Source organism: Stomoxys calcitrans, chromosome 2 (assembly GCF_963082655.1).
Source record: "Stomoxys calcitrans chromosome 2, idStoCalc2.1, whole genome shotgun sequence".
In the NCBI taxonomy this organism is placed as follows: Eukaryota; Metazoa; Arthropoda; class Insecta; order Diptera; family Muscidae; genus Stomoxys; species Stomoxys calcitrans.
The window spans coordinates 177,445,449-177,467,904 of record NC_081553.1 but is presented as its reverse complement, the minus strand read 5'-3'; the positions used below and the strand labels follow the sequence as shown (position 1 = coordinate 177,467,904).

The window sequence follows — 22,456 nt, the reverse complement described above, 5'->3', positions numbered from 1 at the left end:
TGCGCCCTTTGGGGGCTCAAGAAGTAAAATAGAGAGATCGATTTATATGGGAGCTGTATCGGGCTATAGACCGATTCAGACCATAATACACACGTATGTTGATGGTCATGAGAGAATCTGTCGTACAAAATTTCAGGCAAATCGGATGATAATTGCGACCTCTTCAGGCTCAAGAAGTCAAGATCCCAGATCGGTTTATATGGCAGCTATATCAGGTTATGAACCGATTTGAACCATACTTGACACAGTTGTTGGATATATAACAAAATGCTACGTGCAAAAATTCATTCCAATCGGATAAGAATTGCGTCCTCTAGAGGCTCAAGAAGTCAAAACCCATGATCGGTTTATATGGCAGCTATATCAATGAACTGATTTGAACCATACTTAGCGCAGTTATTAAAAGTAATACCAAAAACCCACGTGCAAAATTTCAGTCAAGTTAGACGATAATTGCGCCCTCTAGAGGCTCAAGAAGTCAAGACCCAAGATCGGTTTATATGGCAGCTATATCAAAACATAGACCGATTTGGCCCATTTACAACCCCAACCGACCTACACTAATAAAACTAATAAAAAGTATTTGTGCAATATTTCAAGCGGCTAGCTTTACTCCTTCGAAAGTTAGCATGCTTTCGACAGACATATGCGTCTGAGACTCCATAGAGTATATATATCAATACATAGACTAAATAAAACCAAGATAAATAAAATCTGTTGAAAGTCATGAGAGAAATAATTGTTCAAAATGTTAGCCTAATCGGATGAAAATTGCGCCCTCTATAGGCGCAATGATCTCAAAGGATACATTCAGTGTCGGATTGCTTATTATACCCTCCACGATTGGATGTGGGAATACTAATTTCGTCATACTGTTTGTAACACCTCGATTTATGGGTCTAAGGCCCCATAAAGTGTATATATATCCTTGATCGTCATGTCATTTTAAGTCGATCTAGCCATGTCCGTCCGTCTGTCTGTCGAAATCACACTAACTTTCGAAGGAGTAAAGCTAGGCGCTTGAAATTTTGCACAAATACTTTCTATTAGTGTAGGTTGGTGGGGACTGCAAATGGGCCAATTCGGTCCATGCTTTAGTATAGCTGCCATATAAACCGATCTTGGATATTGACTTCTTAAGCCTCTATAGGGCGCAATTCTTATCCGATTTGACTGAAAAATTGCACGTGGTGTTTTGGTGTTATTTCCAACAACTGCGCTAAGTATTATTTAAATCGGTTCATGTTTTGACATAGCTGCCATATAAACCGATCTTGGGTCTGGATTTCTTGAGCCTCTAGAGGGCGCAATTCTTATCCGATTTGACTGAAAATTAGCACGTGGTATTTTGGTGTCACATCCAACAACCGTGCTAAGAATGATTTAAATTGGTCCATGTTTTGATATAGTTGCCATATAAACCAATCTTGGGACTTAATTTCTTGAGTCTCTAAAGGGCGCTATTCTTATCCAGCTTGGCTGAAATTTTGCATGAGTTGTTTTGTTATGTCTTCCAATAACTGTGCGATGTATGGCGCAAATTGGTACACAACCTGATACAGCTGCCATATAAACCGATCTGGGATCTTGACTTCTTGAGCCTCTCATCCCAATCCTCATCCGATTTGGCACAAATTTTCAACGTCTTCTCTCACGACTTTCAACATACGTGTCTAATATGGTCTGAAGCGATCAATAGCTTGACACAGCTCCCCTAAAAACCGATCTCCCGAGTTTGCTTCTTGAGCCCCTACAAGGCGCAATTCTTATCCGAATGGACTGAAATATTCTACAATAACTTCTACAATGTTTAGCATTCAATTCATTTCTGATCCGAATCGGAGTATAACTTGATAAAGCTCCAATAGCATAACAGTTCTTATTCAATATTCTTTGTTTGCCTAAAAGGAGATATCGGGTATAGAACTCGACAAATGCGATCTATGGTGGAGGGTATATAAGATTCGGCCCGGCCGAACTTAGCACGCTTTTACTATAGTTTTTTTCGGATAAGTGAAAATCTAAAAATGCCAAATAATTGTTTCACTTATTCGTAATTCTCAGATATGCGTAGCTCTGATAAGTGAAATTCATTTTCAGTTAAGCGAATTTTTAGATCGGATAAGTGAAGTACACATTTCGGATAGGAGAAAATCTAAAAATGCCAAATAGTAATTGCAAAATTGCAAATTTTGCTCATTCCACTAAGGAACAGGGGCAAACTTCTCAAATATCAATGAGATTCAAGTTTAAGCTCAACGATAAGGGGCCTCCTTTTTATAGCCGAATCCGAACGGCGTGTCGCAGTGCGACACCTCTTTGGAGAGAAGTTTTACATGGCATAGTACCTCACAAATGTTGCCAGCATTAGGAGGGGAAAACCACCGCTGAAAGTTTTTTCTGATGGTCTCGCCAGGATTCGAAGCCAGGCGTTCAGCGTCATAGGCGGACATGCTAACCTCTGCGCTACGGTGGCCTCCAATGCCAATTAGTTGTTTTACTTATTCGTAATTTTCAGTTATGCTTAGCTCGGATAAGTGAAATTCATTTTCAGTTAAGCGAATTTTTACTTATCCGCACTAACAATATATGAAACAAAATAACTTGGAAAAGAGCAATGCTCAATATCACTCTCTAAAAGTAAGACTCAATAATTTGCGAGATTAAAAACATGTTTCAAATATTTTAAAGGTGAACTTTTTCTATTCCAGTTAGTTTTCCAAAGTAAACATTTTTATTGTTATTCGATAGTAGTTTCATACAAAGAATTCAATATACATAGGTTCTGACAACTTTTTCAGCTAAGCAGTATTTTCAGAAAAGCGATATTTCACTAAAGCGAATTGCATTGAATAGCACCAAAAATTAATGGTATTTTCCATATATATTCACTTAAGCGAAATTTTTCACTAAATCGTATTACATTTATGCGGTTTGAACTGTATTATATTCAGTCAAGCCAAACATATAATTGTGATAAAGTTTTTAGACCATTTTTTTTTTTTGTGGCATTGGGACTATCTATTTTTTCAAAGTTTGGAAGAAAGAGAAATACAATGTCTTCCCATATAAATCCATCCCTCTTAATAATGTTTTATCGCCCAAGCAATTTAAAACACTTAGACATAGAAAAGGACCTTTTCCTATTATATTCAAAAGGCAATGTGAAATTTATTATGTCGGGATAATCTTCTACTCCATTTAAAACGATCAAAATCATCATTTTGTAAATACAAATGATTTGATAATCTATACATAAGAAATCACCCCGAAATGGTGACATTGAAAACAACATTTTTTTTCCAAGTTACCACCACTTTCCGTTGAATCCATGGTGTAAGTGGGAGGTTATGCGTCGCTTTACTCCTACACGCTCCGCACCAATGAAAAAGTTTAAATTAGTTTTTCTCTACTTTTCTACTGTCCTGCATAGTAAATAAATCGTTTACACTTTTTAAGCAGAACAGGATTAAAATATGTAAATTGTGTTGTTTCCTTTTTAGGGATTGAAAGTAAAACGTAATTCGTTTCTTTTTTGTGCAAAATGGGAAATATTTCAATTATTTCTTTCAGGATATTTCACTTTTGCTTTCGTTATTCACAAGGGAGCGGAACATTGAAAACTGTTTGTAAAGTTTTTACTTTTGAATTGTTCACAATATAAGACAAACCTTTATTGAGAACGAGTACTTTTCCAACATTTTTATGGGCAGTCTAATGAAATTTGCCATTAATATTTTATTTTTTATTTCAATATTCAAGCTGGAAGGGGTAATTGCAGGAAAAATTCATATAAAGTACAGCAGTATCGTACGATCTATAAAAAGTTTTGGGAAAATAAATTAAAGTGCCCTTCCTTAAGACCCGGGCCCGCTCCGCTGCGCGTTTTTTTACTTAATATGGAACAAAAGTTTGCTTGGAATATTTATTTTCGACAATTAAAGAGCTTTTAGTGAAATACCATGCTACGAAAATAGTAGATCGCTTGACTAACAGTTTAACAGTATAAGTGAATCCCATATGATCTTTATTGGTCCACCAATTTAAGTTTGGATGTAAGGTGTACTCCATTCTTGAAATACTTCATTTCAGCCCGATATTCCCATGATGACTTATTTAGGGGTGTTTTCGGGGGAGAGGTAGTCCCCCAGATACTTGGCCCTGAAAAAACATCAGGATCGTGCTCTTCTCTCAATTACCATTTATTTAAACCCCATATTGCCATTGGTTTAAGAGGGGTTTACAGGGTGAGGCGCCCCCCCCCAAACACATGTCGCCAAAATAGTTTATCAAATTTGTTTTCTACTCCCAAATACCTTTAATTTGAGCCCCATATTGCGATGGTCACTAAAAATTTGCTGTTTGTGGGGTATTTTTGGAAAGGGGTAGACCCCCAGAAAATTGGTCCCGAAAATGGGTATCAATTCTTGCTCTAGCCCCAATACCTTTCATTTAAGCTCCACATTGACATGGTCGGTACATATTCCTGATTTAGGAGTGGTCCCCCAAACACTAAACCCGAAAAATAAATCAGCAACGTGCTCTATTCTCATATATCTATATATCATTTATTTGAACCCCATATTGCCATTGGCATCAAAATTGAATGTCAAACTCGTTTTCTAATCTCATTTATACTTCTTATTGCAAAAGTCAGCAAATATGTCCGGTTTAAGGTATTGGCCCTAAAAACAATAAATATTTAGTTCTACTCTCTTTACGACCCAAATTGTCTTGGTGAGCAAATATGTCCAATTTGGGGGTTGTTAGGGTGGTGGGACGTTCCCTAGAGAGTAGGTCCCTAATGTTGAAATCAGATACGTGGTCTACTTCCAAATACCTTTAATTTAAGCCCCATATTTCCATAGTCGGCAAACATGACCGGCTTGGGGGGTGTTTTGGGGGATGAGCGGCCACTCAGTGAGTTGGCCTTGAAAATATTTATCGGATTCGTGTTCCACTTTAAAACCCTCTTATTCGAGCCTCATACTCCAATAGTCAGCAAATACTTCTTATTTGGGTGATGTTATGGGGGTGGCGTGGCGCCATAGACACTTTTCCCGAATGTTGATATCAGATTCGTGCTTTACTCCCAAAGAGCTTTCATTTGAGCCCCATATTGCTATGGCCGTAAATTTATCCCCTTTGGCGGATGTTTTTGGGGACCGACGGCCCCCCAAACACTTGGACCCATATTTGGATATCAGATTCTAATTCTACACTTAAGTCTCTTTTATTTAAGCCCCATATTCCCATGGTCAGTAAATAAGTCCTGTTTGGGAGGTGTTTTGGGGAAGGGGTGGACCCCCAGAAACGTGGTCCCACTTTTGGATATCCGATTCGTATTCTACTCGCAAATACCTTTCATTTGAGTCCCATATTGCCATGTTTAGTAAATATGTCCAATTCAGGGGTGTTTTGGGGGTTGGGGTGGTCCCCCTAACACTTGGTCCGACAATTGAATATCAGATACGTTTTCTTATCCTTAATACCTTTCATTTGAGTTCCATATTGTCGTGATTGGTCTAAATATATGTTTGGTAGGTTTTAGGGTGGGGCAGCCCCCCTATGTGCCCTATCCGAAATTTGGATACAAAATTTTTATTTTTAGGATACTATATGAGTGCACACAAAATTTCGCTTAAATCGCACTACCCATCTCCGAGATCTGGCGTTTCTGAGAATTAGGGTAAGGGGGAGAGTCCGCCCCCCTTCAAATATCAAAAAATGTAGTACCCTATTTTCACCACGGGTCATTATGTTAAGCTGTTTCTGAGTCCATAAGGAACACACAAACATACAAACAAACAAACAAACACAAATTGATTTTTATATATAAGATGAGAGCTTTATCTAACTCTGAACCGATTTCCAAGAAATTCATCAGTAATGTCGAGAGTCAAAAGAAAATCCTCCCTGGCACATTTTGAGATAATCGGTTAACAAATGACCATTTTATTGGATTTTTAGTGAAAATCGGTAGAACATATATATGGAAGCTATATTCAAATCTGAACCGATTTTTTCCGATTTCAATCGGCTTCGTCTCTAGGCCGAAAAACATGCCTGTACCAAATTTGAAGACGATCGGATGAAAACTGCGACCTGTACTTTTTACACAAATTAACATGGACAGACGGAAAGGCAGACAGACGGACATAGCTAAATCGAATCAGAAAGTGATTCTGAGGCGATCGGTATACTTATCAATGGGTCTATCTCTCTTCCTTCTGGGTGTTACAAACAAATGCACTAAGTTTTAATACCCTGTACCATAGTAGTGGTGTAGGGTATAAACATTCAAATTTGCCCATGAACATTCCTTTAAGTAACAGGGGCAATTATCTGACATATTAATGAGTGCTGTCCGATTCAAGTTTAAGCTCAATTATAAGGGCCTCCTATTTATAGCCAAGAACAAACGACTTGTTGCAGTGCGACACCTTTTTGGGGAATAAGTTTTTACAAGGCAAAGTCGCCAGCATTAGGGGGATAACCACATCTGAAAATTTTCTGATTTTCTCGCTGGGTTTCAAACCCTGGCGTTCAGCGTCATAGGTGGACATGCTAACCTCTGCGCCACGGTGGCCTCCATACTTCCTTCCTCTGATATTCTCTGGTACAAAAGTAACATCTGGTACTTTCTGGTTGTTCCAAGTAATGAATTTCGGCCTATTTACTTTATTAGAAATCGCCAGATTCCAAATTTGAATAGATTCGATAAGCAGCTCACCCCTTTCGTTAATATCCGAACATTCCTATATTTGGTGATATGCATTAGCATTACATTCCACAATGAGTATTTTTTTTTCACTGTAGTAGCGGCTTTAGCCAACAACTTAAGGCTTGAATTCTCTGAAGTCAGCTAGTAATGAGAATTATTAACTTCGAGGCTGGCTACTACTGAATCTTCAGTGCTAAGCTACGGAGGAAGAAGAACATTTAGACTACTCCCATTTCCAGTACCCTTTATTTTCCAACAAATTTCGTTGATCTAGCCAGTTTATTCCTTATTATTGATACTGAGTAAATTCCTTGTTCTTTGTTGTCTTAGAACTGTTTTTGTTTATAAAATGTAAATTGTCATCATTTGATTTAATTTATAATCCATTCCTTGTTTCTCTTCAGTCAAAAAAAGTCAAGTTAATTTTTCTACTTTGTGCCCAACTGGAATAATAGCAAGCAATGAGAAACCGCAGCTAATATTTTAAGTGAAAAAATTAATTCAATTTGCTTAAAAAAAAATTATCTAAGAAATATCCATTAATTTCATTCACTTAAGTGGAAATTACCTTCTTTTTTGTGTAGCAAACAGAACATCTAAAACGTCGCAAGTACTAAGACACACAATGACTCTAATAATGGCCCGGCGACTGACAGCTGTGGGAACAATTTGGTGTATTAACACTGTCGTCCACTATGGCGTATGACGATTATGAATAGCAGTCATGGTTATTATGAATCATACGCCGGGGTGTTTCAACACAAATTGGCTTTTGTAATAGTCATCATCATAATGATGGCACTGGATAAGTGATGCTGCTGTTTGTGTCGGTTGTCGTGCTGCTTGTCATGCTTTTCCCGAAATGCTCCCACAAGTGAGAGCCTCATAATGTGTCACTCAAAGGTTAATTAACCGAAACATTTTGCATGGCTATCTAAGGGACACTAAAGACTCGTTGTTTTCTTTTGAACAATTTTTGCAAACGGCAAACAATACAAGTTGGCCAGGAATTTCTAAAGCATTAAGAAATCTCATTAAGTAAACGCTTTTTGATTAAGTGTTTGTTTTTCTTTTTCCTTTTTTTTTGTTTCTTCCCACCATTTTTATTATCTCTTTGCAGTTGGCCTTCAACTCGCAGGACCATTGTAAGGATTCTGTGGTTCTGTGTTTTCACTGAAGCTAAGAGAATTGTCATTGATGACGTAAAACGAATGCTGTTGAATGACATTTTCAGCATTATCCATCATTGTTATGAATGGAAAGTGCCATTATCTTGAGTGAATTTATTTTAGATTGAGTAACAAAGATTTAAGGATTTTCAGTTGACAGTACAGACATGTTATGATATGACGGATAAACCATGGCGAAGCCCTGACAAGGGTTACAGAATTCGCAAGAAATGATCCAAGGGGATGTATTACAGTGAATCAAAACTCATAAGCGTAAAATAGATCTCAGAATTTTACATTTTGTGCTACTTTTAAATAAGATTTTAACTTATACTTTATGATCCGTGATGCAGTAAACAGAAGATTAGGTCAGGTTTAAATGGCAGTCTATGCAATCAAACTTATTTAGACATTTTCGTCCATTGTTATACCACACAACAAGAAGAAGGAAGATGCCGCCTAGCTCCTAAAGTTGCAACATCCAAATCGCTTTAGGATGCCCAACAACTTGCGAATGTTCACATCCGCAAAGAAAAAGAGCAGGAAGAAAGAAAGAAAAGAGAAATCCTCAAAGATATGAGAACCTACAGTGAAAGTCCTTCTGTCTGCCAGTGAGGGACAGCCATACTGCAGATACTCTAGGCAGACAAGACCCTTACAAGGTGCCTTTCTCCGAAGTCTCTACATACCAATCACCTGTCGGGTAGTGAAGCCTGTTGCTGCCACTCCATTATTCCAGGTTTCAGTTACAGACACATTCTTCGGCCTTATAAAGGGTAATTTTTTAAAAGCTATAGGAAAGTTTTTCAAAAACAAACACATAAAATTTAGACAAAAGCATGGAATCTTTTCCGGTGCCGGACGCAAAATAAAATGTTCACCAAACTCGTTTCTCCATAAGTCCATTCTTACGCGTGCTGTGTAGCATGTGGCACCGTCTTGTTGAAACCACATGTCATGCAAGTCAAGCTCTTGCATTTTTGGCAAAACAAAGTTGGATACCATCTCACGGTAGTGCTCACCATTCACAATTACGTTACGATTCACATCATATTTGTAGAAGTATGTTCTAATGATGTCACCAGCCCATAAACCACACCAAACTGTGACTTTTTCTCGATGCATTGGTAGCTCTTGCAATGCTTCTGGCCGATCTTCACTTGAAAATCGACAAATCTACTTACTTACCCTCACCATTCACAATTACGCTACGATGCACATCATCTTTGTAAAGGGTGATTTTTTTGAGGTTAGGATTTTCATGCATTAGTATTTGACAGATCACGTGGGATTTCAGACATGGTGTCAAAGAGAAAGATGCTCAGTATGCTTTGACATTTCATCATGAATAGACTTACTAACGAGCAACGCTTGCAAATCATTGAATTTTATTACCAAAATCAGTGTTCGGTTCGAAATGTGTTCATTCACCGTAACGTTGCGTCCAACAGCATCTTTGAAAAAATACGGTCCAATGATTCCACCAGCGTACAAACCACACCAAACAGTGCATTTTTCGGGATGCATGGGCAGTTCTTGAACGGCTTCTGGTTGCTCTTCACTCCAAATGCGGCAATTTTGCTTATTTACGTAGCCATTCAACCAGAAATGAGCCTCATCGCTGAACAAAATTTGTCAAAATTTGAACACATTTCGAACCGAACACTGATTTTGATAATAAAATTCAATGATTTGCAAGCGTTGCTCGTTAGTAAGTCTATTCATGATGAAATGTCAAAGCATACTGAGCATCTTTCTCTTTGACACCATGTCTGAAATCCCACGTGATCTGTCAAATACTAATGCATGAAAATCCTAACCTCAAAAAAATCACCCTTTAGAAGTATGTTCCAATGATGTCACCAGCCCATAAACCGCACCAAGCTGTGACTTTTTCTGGATGCATTGGTAGCTCTTGCAATGCTTCTAGCTGGTCGAAAATCGATAATTCTACTTACTTACGTACCCATTGAGCCAAAAATGAGCTTCGTCGATGGAATGGAAGAAGCACGCAATGAGCTGTCTTAACAGAGCACGCATTTTGATAATAAAATTCAATAATTTGCAAGCGTTGTTCGTTTGCAAGACGATTTATGGTCAAATTATGGACCAAACTAAAGATGTTTGACAGTGAAAAAAAAAACACGAAACATTCGTGAGCTGTTTAAACCATAGTTGCCAAAAAAAATAATAGCTAAAAAATCACCTTTCACTACCAACGCCGCTGCTAGGCTTTAGAACTACCGCTCCAATGGAAAGAATCGTACATCATCAGCCGTTTCTCGGCACGGTACAGCTGTGAGCACCTCACAGGCTGGAACTTTGAAGTCCAATCTATATGGTGTTATTGTTGTCACGATAAGCTTTGCTGCGAGCTACCAGGCGCGTCAACAGTTTGCGGATAGTAAAATGCTCCATGCGAAGCAACGGCAGTTGCGGACAATTCACAATTCACTTGCTCACCAACAGGAGCTGGATGGGGATCGCGCCATCTTCAAGCAAATGCGGCTACAACAACAAAACGCTTACAAAAGTTTTACTGTTGTAGCTATTTTTAGTGCCTTGAACATTTCCAAATGGTTCAACGGCAGGATTTAGGAGATGGCAGATGCTTTCTAGTTCCTACCGTTGAACCATTGCTTTAAAAATCCCAATAACTTGCAAATGTTCACATCCGCTAAATCAGTCAGGTTCTCAAAAGAAATGAGAACCCAAAAAACTCCTTCTGACTGCTAGTGCGGAACACACACACCGAAGGTATTCTACGATGTCCTCACAGCTTCTGTAAAAGTCGTTGCTGGCAACCTTTAGTCTGTCCGAATGTTTTCCGATTAAACAGTGATGAGTCATGACGGACACTATGAATGAAACGTCTGTTCTAGCCAATTATAGCAAAGCGGTAAAACTCTTCAAGTCAAGATTAGGTCACATTGTTTTGGAATGCTTATAGCCCCTCTTTGTGACCATCTGTTATTCGTTGTCCTTCGGGCTTGATTCTGAAAACTAAGCTTACTTGTCCCTAGAGGCATACCCACAGATTCCAGTTTCCCTGGAATGTGTAGGGTACTTCCTAGTCTTGCAAGAAGCTCATCCGATTTACTATTCCCCGGGATGTCTCTGTGACCCGGCCACCAGAACAGGTGAATTTCGAACTTTTCAGCCATCTCTTTGACAGATCTATAACAGTCGAGGGTGGTTTTTGTGTTCAGAAATAAGTTCTCCAGCGATTAAATGGCTGCCTGGCTGTCTGAGAAGATATTTATGCCAATCGTCGTTATGGCATTATACCTTAGCCATTCCACCACTTCCTTAATTGCAAGGATCTCCGCTTGATACACACTGCAGTGGTCGGGTAACCTTTTCAATATGACCAGTTCTAAATCTTTAGAGTACACCCCAAAGCCCATCTGGTCGTATAGTTTGGAACCATTCGTATAAAAGTCTATGTAACTCCTATTACCAGGGATATCGTAGTTCCAACCGGTTCTATCAGGAATAGTGGTACAGTACTTGTTGTCAAAAAGCGGATCAGACAGGGTGTAATCCACACTGCCTGAAACATCGGACATAGTGTAAAGCATAACACTGTGTCCATATCCGCCACATGACCAGTGAGAAAGTTCCATTAGCCTCGCGGTAGTGGTTGCAGCAATTCAGGTAGCCACAATGTCCAGAGGTATTAGATGTAAATTCAATGCGCCAGATGATGTCCCCCGCCGTGCGACTGTGATGCACAAACAAGCCAGCCTTTGGATCCGATGGCGCCGTCCACCAGACCGCAACACCATATAGCATTATAGGTCTGACAACTGTATATACACAGGCTTGACACGCGGTATAAAACCCCCTAACTTTTGCCATTGGCTCTCTTGCAGGTGTATAGGGCAAAAATTGCCCTTCTTGCCCTTTCCAAATTGTTGATATTGAAATTCAATTTCCTGTCCAGCAAAACACCCAGATATTTTGCGCTTTCTGTAAATCAAAGTAGAGTAGAGATAGTACACCTCCCCTAGGTGTTCCTCTGCTGACCCTTTTTAGAACCACAGATCCCAAGCCTGCCGTAATGCATCTTTTAGTAACTAAGTTACTAATAAACTTTCTTGCGATAGAATTGAACGCCTAGAAACTCCAACTCCTTCATGATTGACGTCAGTTTAACATTATTGAAGGCACCTTCAATGTCAAGAAATGCTAACATTGACAGTGGGTGATCTCTAGGTAGCCGAGTAGGTCGTGAAGGGCTGTTTCAGTGGGATCTTTGCCGTAAGTTATGTTTCTATCAACCTCTCAAGAGTCTTAAGTATAAAGGATGACAGAGTAATAGGACGAAAAGTTTTCGCCTTCCTGAGGTAAGGTTTCCTGCTTTCTGAGTGAAAATGACCTTCGAGTCCCTCCATCCCATACTGATACAAGCGGAGTATATCTCCCTAAGCCGAGCAACCAGTCTTTGAGACACAGCTTGTAATTCAACCGGCGATACATCACCAATGCCAGGCGAATTAAAGGAGTCAAAACTGCTTATCGCCCAATGGATTTTCGGCTCAGACACAATTTCCCCAATAACCTCCGATAACCTCTTCTGGCGCTACTTTGTCTGTTGGAGAATGTCCCGGGAAATGTGTATCAACGAGTAGTTCTAATGTTTCCTCACTAGACATTGTCCATACATTTTCTGACTTCTAATTATACCCCACCGTAATAAGTCTCGAGGACGGAATCTTCCTTAGTCTAGAGGCCTTAGATGTATCCTCCACGAAGCTACAGAATTCCACCCAGGATTTATTATGAGCCTTTCTCAGTTCGCCTTTATATTCTCTTAGCTCAGCACAAATTGCCAGATTGCAACTTATAATATATTCGATAAACAGCTCACCCCATTCGTTGACATCCGAACTTCCCCATATCTGATGATGTGCATTAGCATCACTTCCCACAATTAAGGCTCTTCTTGCCTATAGAAGTGGCTTCAACCAGCAACTTAAGGTTTGAAGGCGGCATCTCTGAATTGAGTGCAATAATAAGGGAAGCCAGCCTGTAATGAGACTTATTTATTTCAAGGCTGACAGCTACCGACTCTTCAGTGCTTAGCGACGGAAGAAGAAAAACATTTAAACTACTCTTTGCGAGAATACAGGCTCTGTGTATCCCATTCCCCGCACCCTTGAGTAGTTTGAGTCGCGGAATTCTTAGTCAACGACCCGTTCCTCCACACACCCAAGGTTCCCCGATATGAACTACGTCAAAGGACCTTTTGTGCCGCCGAAGCGGCCTTACAAAAGTAGAGATTTATCTGGAGAAACCGGACCATAGTCAGGATTCAAAACTTCCACCATTGTTGCGTTAGTCTCATTTCTGATTGCGCCAGGAGTTCATCCTCACAAGATTCTTTAGATCTTGTCATGATGAGCTTTCGTACGCATCCAGGGGCAGGTGAGAAAGCAGTGAAACCACTCTTCCTCAGGACACTGCACACTTGCGATGTGGATGATTCCTCCTTAGATGCTTCACCAACTGCTGCTTTTTTAGTTCCGTCCTTTTCCGCTGGCGCACACCTTGGGCCCAATCCAACCGGATGACCCACCTACAGGGCTTGTGGGGTCCGGTTTTGATGCCATCCCCTCTGTCACGATTGTGGCAGGGGGGATGTTCCGTCTCCTGCAATCCGCGAGACCTTAGCGATGTGGTCGATAGTTCCTCAGTTCAGCAACAACTGCTGAGTCGTCTCCTGATTCCCCAACCCCACCGGTTCTATAGACCTTCAGTTCCAACTTGTTGAATCCATAGGATACAACTCCTTCAGACTTGTTGAGGTCTGAGAGATAGCCAAAGTTTAGTAAGACTACTGCAAGTCTCCGGTCGGTAGGCGGTTGAAAGACTGGGATTACATTCCCTAAGTCTTCCAAGTATGGATTCAGTATCTGAAGGAATCCTTGGTAGCAAAGCATACGCCATTGGTCGAGAAGGAATATCTTACTTATTGACTAAATCTAGTGTTGCAACTGGCCAGATCTCACCAATCTATTTTAGCGCTCAACGATAAACCTTGTTCGATACATATTGCTTTTATAGTGTATCATCCTATGAGCGCCATAGGGGTAGAAACCGAGTGCCCAAGATACTCGATATGACAAAGCGAGTAAATGGTGCCTTAAAATGACCAAAGACCAAAGCGTGACCAATGGACCGCATCGAGCTTGCTCACCTTGTAGAATGAGGATCGCTACCTCCACTTACGGAAATGTGGCTCCGACAACATAGAGTCTTATTAATGGATTTTTTGACAAACAACAAATCTTTGCGCTTCTTTAGTTTGGTGACACAATTTCATTTTGTTGTTGATTTAACCAGCTTAGACCAATGTGTTTTTATACCCCCCACCATAGGATGGGGGCATAATAATTTCGTCATTCTGTTTGTAACACCTCGAAATATGCGTCTAAAACCCCATAAAGTATATATATTCTTGATCGTCATGTCATTTTAAATCGATCTTGCCATGTCCGTCCGACTGTCCGTCCATATGCCAGTCAAAAGCACCCTAACTTTCGAAGGAGTAAAGCTAGCCGCTTGAAATTTTGCACAAATACTTTTTATTAGTGTAGGTCGGTTGGTATTGAAAATCGGTCCATGTTTTGATATAGCTGCCATATAAACCGATCTTGGGTCTTGACTTCTTGAGCCCCTAGAGGGCGAAATTCTAATCCTATTTTTTTGAAATTTTGCACGTAGTGTTTTGGTATCACTTCCAGCAACTACGCTATGTATGGTTCACATCGGTCCATGTTTTGATATAGCTGCCAAATAAACCGATCTTGGATCTTGACTTCTTGAGACAATAGAGCGCGCAATTCTCACACGATTTGACTGAAATTTTGCATGAGGTATTGTTATGTTTATGCTATATAAACCGATCTGGGATCTTGACTTCTTGAACCTCTAGAGGGCGCAATTGTAATCCAATTTGGCTGAAATTTTGTACAACGGCTTCTCTCATGACCTTCAACATGCGTGTCTTATATGGTCTGAATCGATCAATAGCTTGATATAGCTCCCATATAAACCTATCTCCCGATTTTGCTTCTTGAACCCCTACAAGGCGCAACTCTTATCCGAATGAACTGAAATATTACACAATGACGTCTACAATGTTCAGCATTCAAATATGGTCCGAATCGAACTATAACTTGATATAGCTCCAATAGCATAACAGGTTTTATTCAATATTCTATGTTTGTCTAAAAAGAGATACCGCGCATAGAACTCGACAAATGCGATCAGTGATGGAGGGTATATAAGATTCGGCCTGGCCGAACTTTGCACGCTCTTACTTGTTATTGCTTGCTTCTATTTCAAAACAAAACAACAAAAACACTTTAAAGAGTCTCAACATTTGTGGTGTGTTAAATGTATCAAGGGGCGGGCTGCAATGATAGCGATTTCGGCCTTTGCTAGGGGCCTCATCAGATTGCTCTGCCACCAAAAGATTACATGCTTCCACCCACTAAAGAAGCGCAAAGAGATGAATAGAAGCACGATCAGCACGTTGAGAAATATGTGGTTAATATGCACATATTTAAAAGTTTTTCTATGGAAAGCGAAGTTTGTCTGGATAACAAGTCTTCAGCTTTGAGTGTGTTGTTGATGTTAGATGTCTTTTTGAAGAGATGTTGAAAACACTGACTTACTGCGCTATAAGAAAAGGTTGAATAACAATACCCAACATTTCATTCAGAGGGCATGCTTCTACCATTGCACTGCTCACTAATTAGTGAGTGGGTGGAAGCATGTAATCTTTTGGTGGCATAGCAGTCTGACGAGGCCCTTGGCAAAGGCCGAAATCGCGATCATTGCAGCCCGCACCTTGATACATTTAACACACCACAAATGTTGAGACTCTTTAAAGTTTTTTTGGTCTAAGCTGGTTAAAGCAACAACAAACTAACAACAAATTTAAAAAAATGTCTCTAGAATTATATTTACGATAGAAACAAAACTAATCACCTACCTTTAAATAATGTAAATATAATATAAACTGTAGAAATAATATTTTAGAAATTTTTCTCAATGTCTTCCAATCATTTTCCTTATAAACAATTTTCAAACTACCCCATACAAAAAATCCCCAAAGCTAGCTCCCTTTTTCTACATTGCCTTAATCGGTCGTAAACATTTATGGTGCCATAAAATGGCTCTTGTTTGTTTTAAGCTCCATAACAGCAACTCGGGCGGAGAAACTTCATTATTCATTCATACTTACATCTTGTGTGGTTTACTTTTACCTTTTTGCCAAACCCTCAACCCAATTTAAAACTATTTTATATGGCTTTAATGGCATCTGTGATAAGAGCCAGAGTGGTGTACGAAAATATAATGCGGCCTTTTGGCCAAACTTTAGTTTCCTCTGCAATCGCTGGGATTATTGTAAGGTGGCGATAAACTAACCGGAGATATTAAATTGCAATTTACTTGAATAGAGCACGAAACTCAACACACCTTTGCTGGTGTGTTAGAAGCCCAAAATCAAAATCACATCGATTAGATTCGTTTCCGGCCGTATGTGTGATTGAAGAGGAAATAATGACATTAAAAGTGGCCATAGCAAGGATATTGAAACCGACAAATGTGTTGTATCCGAATAGTGTTATTTATCATCAAATGGCTTGGTGTGGTAATAAAACCTCTCTGCGATGGCCTAAAGACACGTGAGGCCACGTTATGGTAAGTTTTCGAATAAATCTATTTTTGTCTTTAGTCATGGGTTTGTGAATGAGTATGAGCAGCGAATGACAATGTATGGAATGTATACTGCTAACCATGAATGGTAGGCGCCAAAATGGTATAAAGCGCTTAACGGTGTCAGCCTAAACGCCCACTGAATGTATTTGGGAAATGTGAGTAGTTATGGATACTCTCAGAAATTCTGAATTATAATTGCTGAATTTATGGAAATCCGTGTTTGAGTTAAAAGCTGAAGACAGATGAGACATACCCAACAAAGTTTTTGTACTCACGACCATGGGCAGGTGGTGAAGGAGAAATTACTGCGTCATTACATTTGTAAAAAAGTCATTTTTTCATATAGGACACAATATAGGGTATTAAATTTGGTCGCTTTTAGTTTATCAACTGGACAAATTTCGGAAGGCTACTCAGAAGAAGACTTGGGCAAGATGATTTATGGTGATTTCGACTCTGAAAAAAATGTTACACTAATGTTGCACTTATACGGGACAACATTTTGGGAATGCTGCCTTATCCCTCTCATAGTTTTACACTTTTTACATTTTCAATCGAACATGTTAATATGCCCGTATATTGTAATTTAAACCAAATAATGCTGTAAAATGTAGCAATGCATCTAATATGCCGTTAGCTAAATAAAACGCGATTACTTTTTCCTTTTTTATGTATTTCTTTTTAATATTTTGCCAAACATTCTACAAATTGTTTTCTTCTTCTTCTTTTCAACCAAAATTTGCTTGAACGGTGGCATGCACATGAGATGATAGCAGCTGATTTAAAGTGCGGCATTCTCCATCCTAGCCTAGCCACGGTGTAGAATATGCAGCATTTTTTCACTTTCAGTGGGCAACACCATTACAAACGAACATTTACCCGGTGGTGGGGTTACACTTTTTTGGAGAATCGAACACAAAATTTCGATCTCAGTGCAACATGTCGAAAAAATGCTGCACTTTTTTTCACAATCGAAATCACCATTAGATTGTCCAAGCATAGAAGACATTGACGAAGATGTCAACAGGATTACGACTGCACTGGTGGGGTCATTCGAAGATCGTTGTCCTCTTCGGGAAAGGAAATCAGCCCAAGAAAAGATTCGGGAAGATTCGCAACATTGGGAAAGAGGACACAGACGTTTCAACAGAGCACATCGAAAAAAAAGCGCAAGTTTATTGGGATGTGTATTAAACACGGCTCAAGGAATACAATAAGATTACCAGAACGGCAAAACGTCCTCCTGGAAGCTCTTCTGCGAACAGGTCATAGCGTTAATGTGCCGCCAAGATGAAAAAGTTTCTCTCAAAAACCCTTTTCCAAACTGAAACGTTAGTAGACGATATGGGAGTGAGAGCAGAGACAACGGAGGGAGGACATGTTGAGGCTTTTGATGAAAACCGATTTTCCTTAGGATGCGAAAGGACTCACGGAGACAGCGGAATCTTGGAATAATGACGTTAATCGAAGGTTTATAATAACGGACTTTATGGTGAAGGAATCCTTGAGGAGCTTCAAACTATTTAAGTCACCCGAACCTGATGGAATATTTCCGGCGTTACTACAGAAAGAGGCAGACTATCTGGCGCCTAGTCTGGCCAAAATTTTCATAGCGTGTCTAGGATACTCCGAAAGCCTGTCAAGGGTGGTGTTTATACCCAAGTCCGGCAAGGCAAGTTATGCAACACCAAAAGCCTACATACCCATAAGCCTTACATCCTTTTTACTCAAAACCATGAAACGTATTGTGAACACCATGATAGAAGAATCCTTCGATGCCAAAACGTACACACTGGCGGTGTGCATTGACATCGAGGGGGCTTTAAACAATGTGCGGACCGACAGACTGATCCAATACTTAAATCAATACCGGGTGGAGACTGGATAAAGTGGATAAATTCTGTGTCCCATGGCATAAATATAAGAGAGAAAGTGGCGCAGGGCACGCCACAGGGTGGCATTTTATCGCCACTCCTATGGGTGACCACCATAAATTACCTATTACGGACGCTGACTGAGAAGGAATTTGAACCCGACTGCTACGCAGACGTTGCTATAATACTTCTAAGGGGTAAGGATCCGAACGAGCTATACAGAAGGGCTGAAAGTATCTTGGATATGGCATATAACTGGGCTAGACCCAGAGGTCTCAATGTTAACCCAGAGGAAGACGAAGGTGGGCCAATTTAACGCACCACGTTTCCTCAATAAGACGATTTCGATATCTGACAAGTTCAAATACTTAGGTGTGATCTTGGACAGGAAACTGAATTGGAAGTGTCACATTCAGCAGCGTACTGAGAAGGCTCACAGATGTTGGGCACAATGTAGACCGGCCGTAGGCTCGAAATGTGGCCTGAATCCGAGGATAGTCCACTGGATCTACAGGAGCGTGATTAGACCAATACTTACTTACGCCTCAGTAGTTTGGTGGACTGCTATGAAGAGAAAGTGCAACATAAGGACCACGCAACAGGTTCAGAGAACATGTTGTCTTGGCATAGGCGGAGCGATGAGTACAACGCCCACTAGGGCACTGGAAACTATTCTAGATATCCAACCCATTGACATACAGATTAAGTGTGAGGCAGCCACTGCGGCTATGAGACTTAAGGCGATGGGAGAATGGATTGAGGATGGCAGCGCTCATACCATCGCGGTATAATCCAGGCGACCATAAGAAACCTGGAAGGAAGGGAAGAGGCACTGCTGCCATCCGATATGCCGGTCTATATGGCATAAAATTTTTATCCGATTTCGATGATGATATTAAGATATAGCTGTCATATAGACTGATCTGCTGATTTAGGGCCCTTAGCCTATAGAAGCCGCAATTATAACCCGATTTCACTGAAATCTGAAACCGTGAGTTGTTTCAAGCCTCCCAATATCCGACTCAAATATGGTTCAGATTGGTCTATATTCCGATATAATTGTCATGTAGTCCGGTCTACCGATTGAGGGTCTTAAGCCCATAAAAACAGCATGTATTATCCGATTTCGCTAAAATTTTAATCATTGAGTTGTTTTAAGCGTCCCGACATTCGATTCACATATGCTTTAGATCGGAATATATTTAGATATAGCTGTCATATAGACTGATCTGCTGATTTAAGGTCTTAATCCCATAAAATACGAATTTGTAAGCCAATTTCGCTGAAACTGTGACTTGCATAAGAGTTCTCGGGACCTGAATGAAATTTGATCCATACCAGTCCCCATTTGCATATTACTACTAGCTGAACAGGGCCGGCTCCATTGCGCCTTATTTAACTTTCTACTATCTTTTTAGGGTGGACACTTCGCCCTGAATGTGGATATCGAAATCGTGCTTCTGCAGCCTATGTCCGCCGATGACGCGGAACGCCTGCGTTTGATTCCTGGAGAGAACTTCGAACAAAATTTAAAGCGGTGGTTATCTCCTCTTAACAGTCGACATTTCATGTAAAAAATTCTCCCCAAAGAGGTGTCGCTCTGCGGCACGCCGTTCAGACTCGGCTACAAAAAAGGTCCCTTATCGTAGATAAACATGAATCGGAAAGCACTCATTGATGTGTGAGAGATTGCCCCTGCTCGGTTCCAGGGACATTTTTTACTTAACTCCCAAATGCCTTTATTTTGAGTCCCATATTACCGTATTGGAAAGTATTTCAGATTTAGGGGGTATTTCGGGAGTGCTCACTTGGCCATTAAAGTAAATATAAGATTCATGCTCTACTTTCAGAAACATTAAGAAACAAGGTCCTCAAGTCACTTGCTGGCAGCACTTGGGGTGCAGACAAAGAAACCTTGTTGACCACGTACAAAGCAATTGGCCGGTCTGTCGTAAGTTATGCAGTTATGCAGCGTGGTCTCGTCAACTTTGTGACACGCAGTGGAATAATATTCAGATCTGTCAGAATGCCGCCCTCCGAACTGCGACGGGCTGTCTCCTCAGTTCTGATGTGTCCCATCTAAATCAGGAGACAAAGATCCTACCAGTGCGAAGACACATGCTATCTAAGCAATACCTTTTGGGCTGTTATCGCAGAGACCATTCAAATCATCATCTTGTGGATAGATATCCACCACCCAGAAGCCTTAAGGTAGATCTACGTAATCTAGAGCGTGAGGTTCAACGCTACAAGAGAGAACCTCTAGATCAAGCGGCATTTTAAACAGATCTAAACAACATTCATGCAGACACGGTAGCAGATGCGGTAAATGGCTATCGGGTGAATGTAGTCCGTGGAGAACGACCGCCTCCCATTGCACCTGAAGAAATCGACCGCCCCCGGCAAACCAGAGTAGTTCTGGCTCAATTACGTTCCGGCAGATGCAGCCGCCTCAACTCCTACAGAGCAAGAATTGATGCCGACGTGCAAGATGTATGTCCCGATTGTAACCAGGGACCGCACGATACACGTCACCTGTTTAACTGCACGGCCAGACCCACTCGACTCAGACCCAGATCCCTGTGGACGCAACCCATGTTAGTCGCAGAGTTCCTGGGTCTTGACACTCAACAGAATTAAGCAGACGAAAGTTAGAACGCAATAAACTTTTACAACAACAACCATATAATTTGACTAAAATTTTGCATGTTGTGTTCTATTACGACTTCCGACAACTGTACCAAGTACGGTTTAAATTGGTCTTTTACCTGATGTAGCTCCTAGATTATCCTTGTTGGGTTCCTAGATGTTTTCATTTTTGCTTGATTTGAGAGAAATTTCTTACTTAGAGTAAAATTATGCCTTTCAACTAACTTGTTTCAATGTTATTTTGTGTCAATTTTACGCTGTGGGTGTCAAAGATTCGACCCTGCCGAACTCAGCACATTTTTACCTGTTAATTATTTTAAGTTACCTTTTTCTCTTTGCATTTAAATTAAGCCCTTAATGCAATTTTCCTTTTTATTCACTTGCAGATACTTGTCATCCTTATGAACCCTTTAAATGTCCCGGTGACGGAAATTGCATTTCAATTCAATATCTGTGTGATGGTGCACCTGATTGCTCGGATGGCTACGATGAGGATGCAAGATTGTGTACAGCAGGTAAGGACGGGCAACAGAGCAACAAAAAAGCAACATTCTCTTAAATTCAATAAAAACCAGAATATATTAAAACTTATCGAAAATAGATTGTCATATATGGCACTCAAATGGAACAAGGGGATTTTTTTTATTTAGTAATGCAATGTAAAATGTATTTTTTTGAACTATCCGAAAACTACCGAAAGGGTTTTTCTTAGTTGGAAATGCGAATTTTTTTCAAAAACTTCATGCATATAAAAGAGCAGTATAAATGAAATGAATGGTCAAGGGTACTTGTATTTTTTTACAAAGGATAAATCGTGGAGGAAGTCCAATATTTCTGAGAAACATGAGCTGAAAGTGCAAAATTAAACTTGGATTCTTAGAGATACGATTGCTGTAAAGCAGAATCTTAAGTAGTTGCTTGATCACTAACACCAATTTAAAGAGAAACCATCCACATTGCAAACGATCGACGACTTAAGAAGATTTGCAGCCCTCTTTATATCCTTTACCATAGGATAGAAGAGTTCGTACTTCTGTCAAAATCAAGAAATTTTGCCGAGACACTTTTTATAAGTTCAGATTTGCATAGACCAGGTTAAGTTAAAAAGAGGGTGCCGATATTGATCCGACTCATGCCACTATAAACAGACACTTAAGCCAGTAATCGCCTAAGTGTAAGCTCTAAATACTAGTTTAGGTTAGGTTGAGTTGAAAAAAAAGAGCGGATATTAATCTGCCCCATGCCACTACGGACATACACCTAAGCCAGTAATCAGCTTGATGTGCGCTCTAAAAAATAAAAAG

At 40.1% G+C, this 22,456-nt stretch overlaps 1 protein-coding gene across 1 annotated transcript in view; it reads left to right on the top strand.

Annotated features, from left to right (window-relative positions):
- LOC106085477 (IDLSRF-like peptide) overlaps positions 1–22,456 on the top strand; it is a 308,975-nt gene that overhangs the window by 230,045 nt on the left and 56,474 nt on the right. Inside the window, exon 3 of the mRNA XM_013249743.2 lies at positions 21,539–21,667. Within this exon, the coding sequence (XP_013105197.1) occupies positions 21,539–21,667 (129 nt within the window). The remainder of the gene's footprint in view (positions 1–21,538; positions 21,668–22,456) is intronic.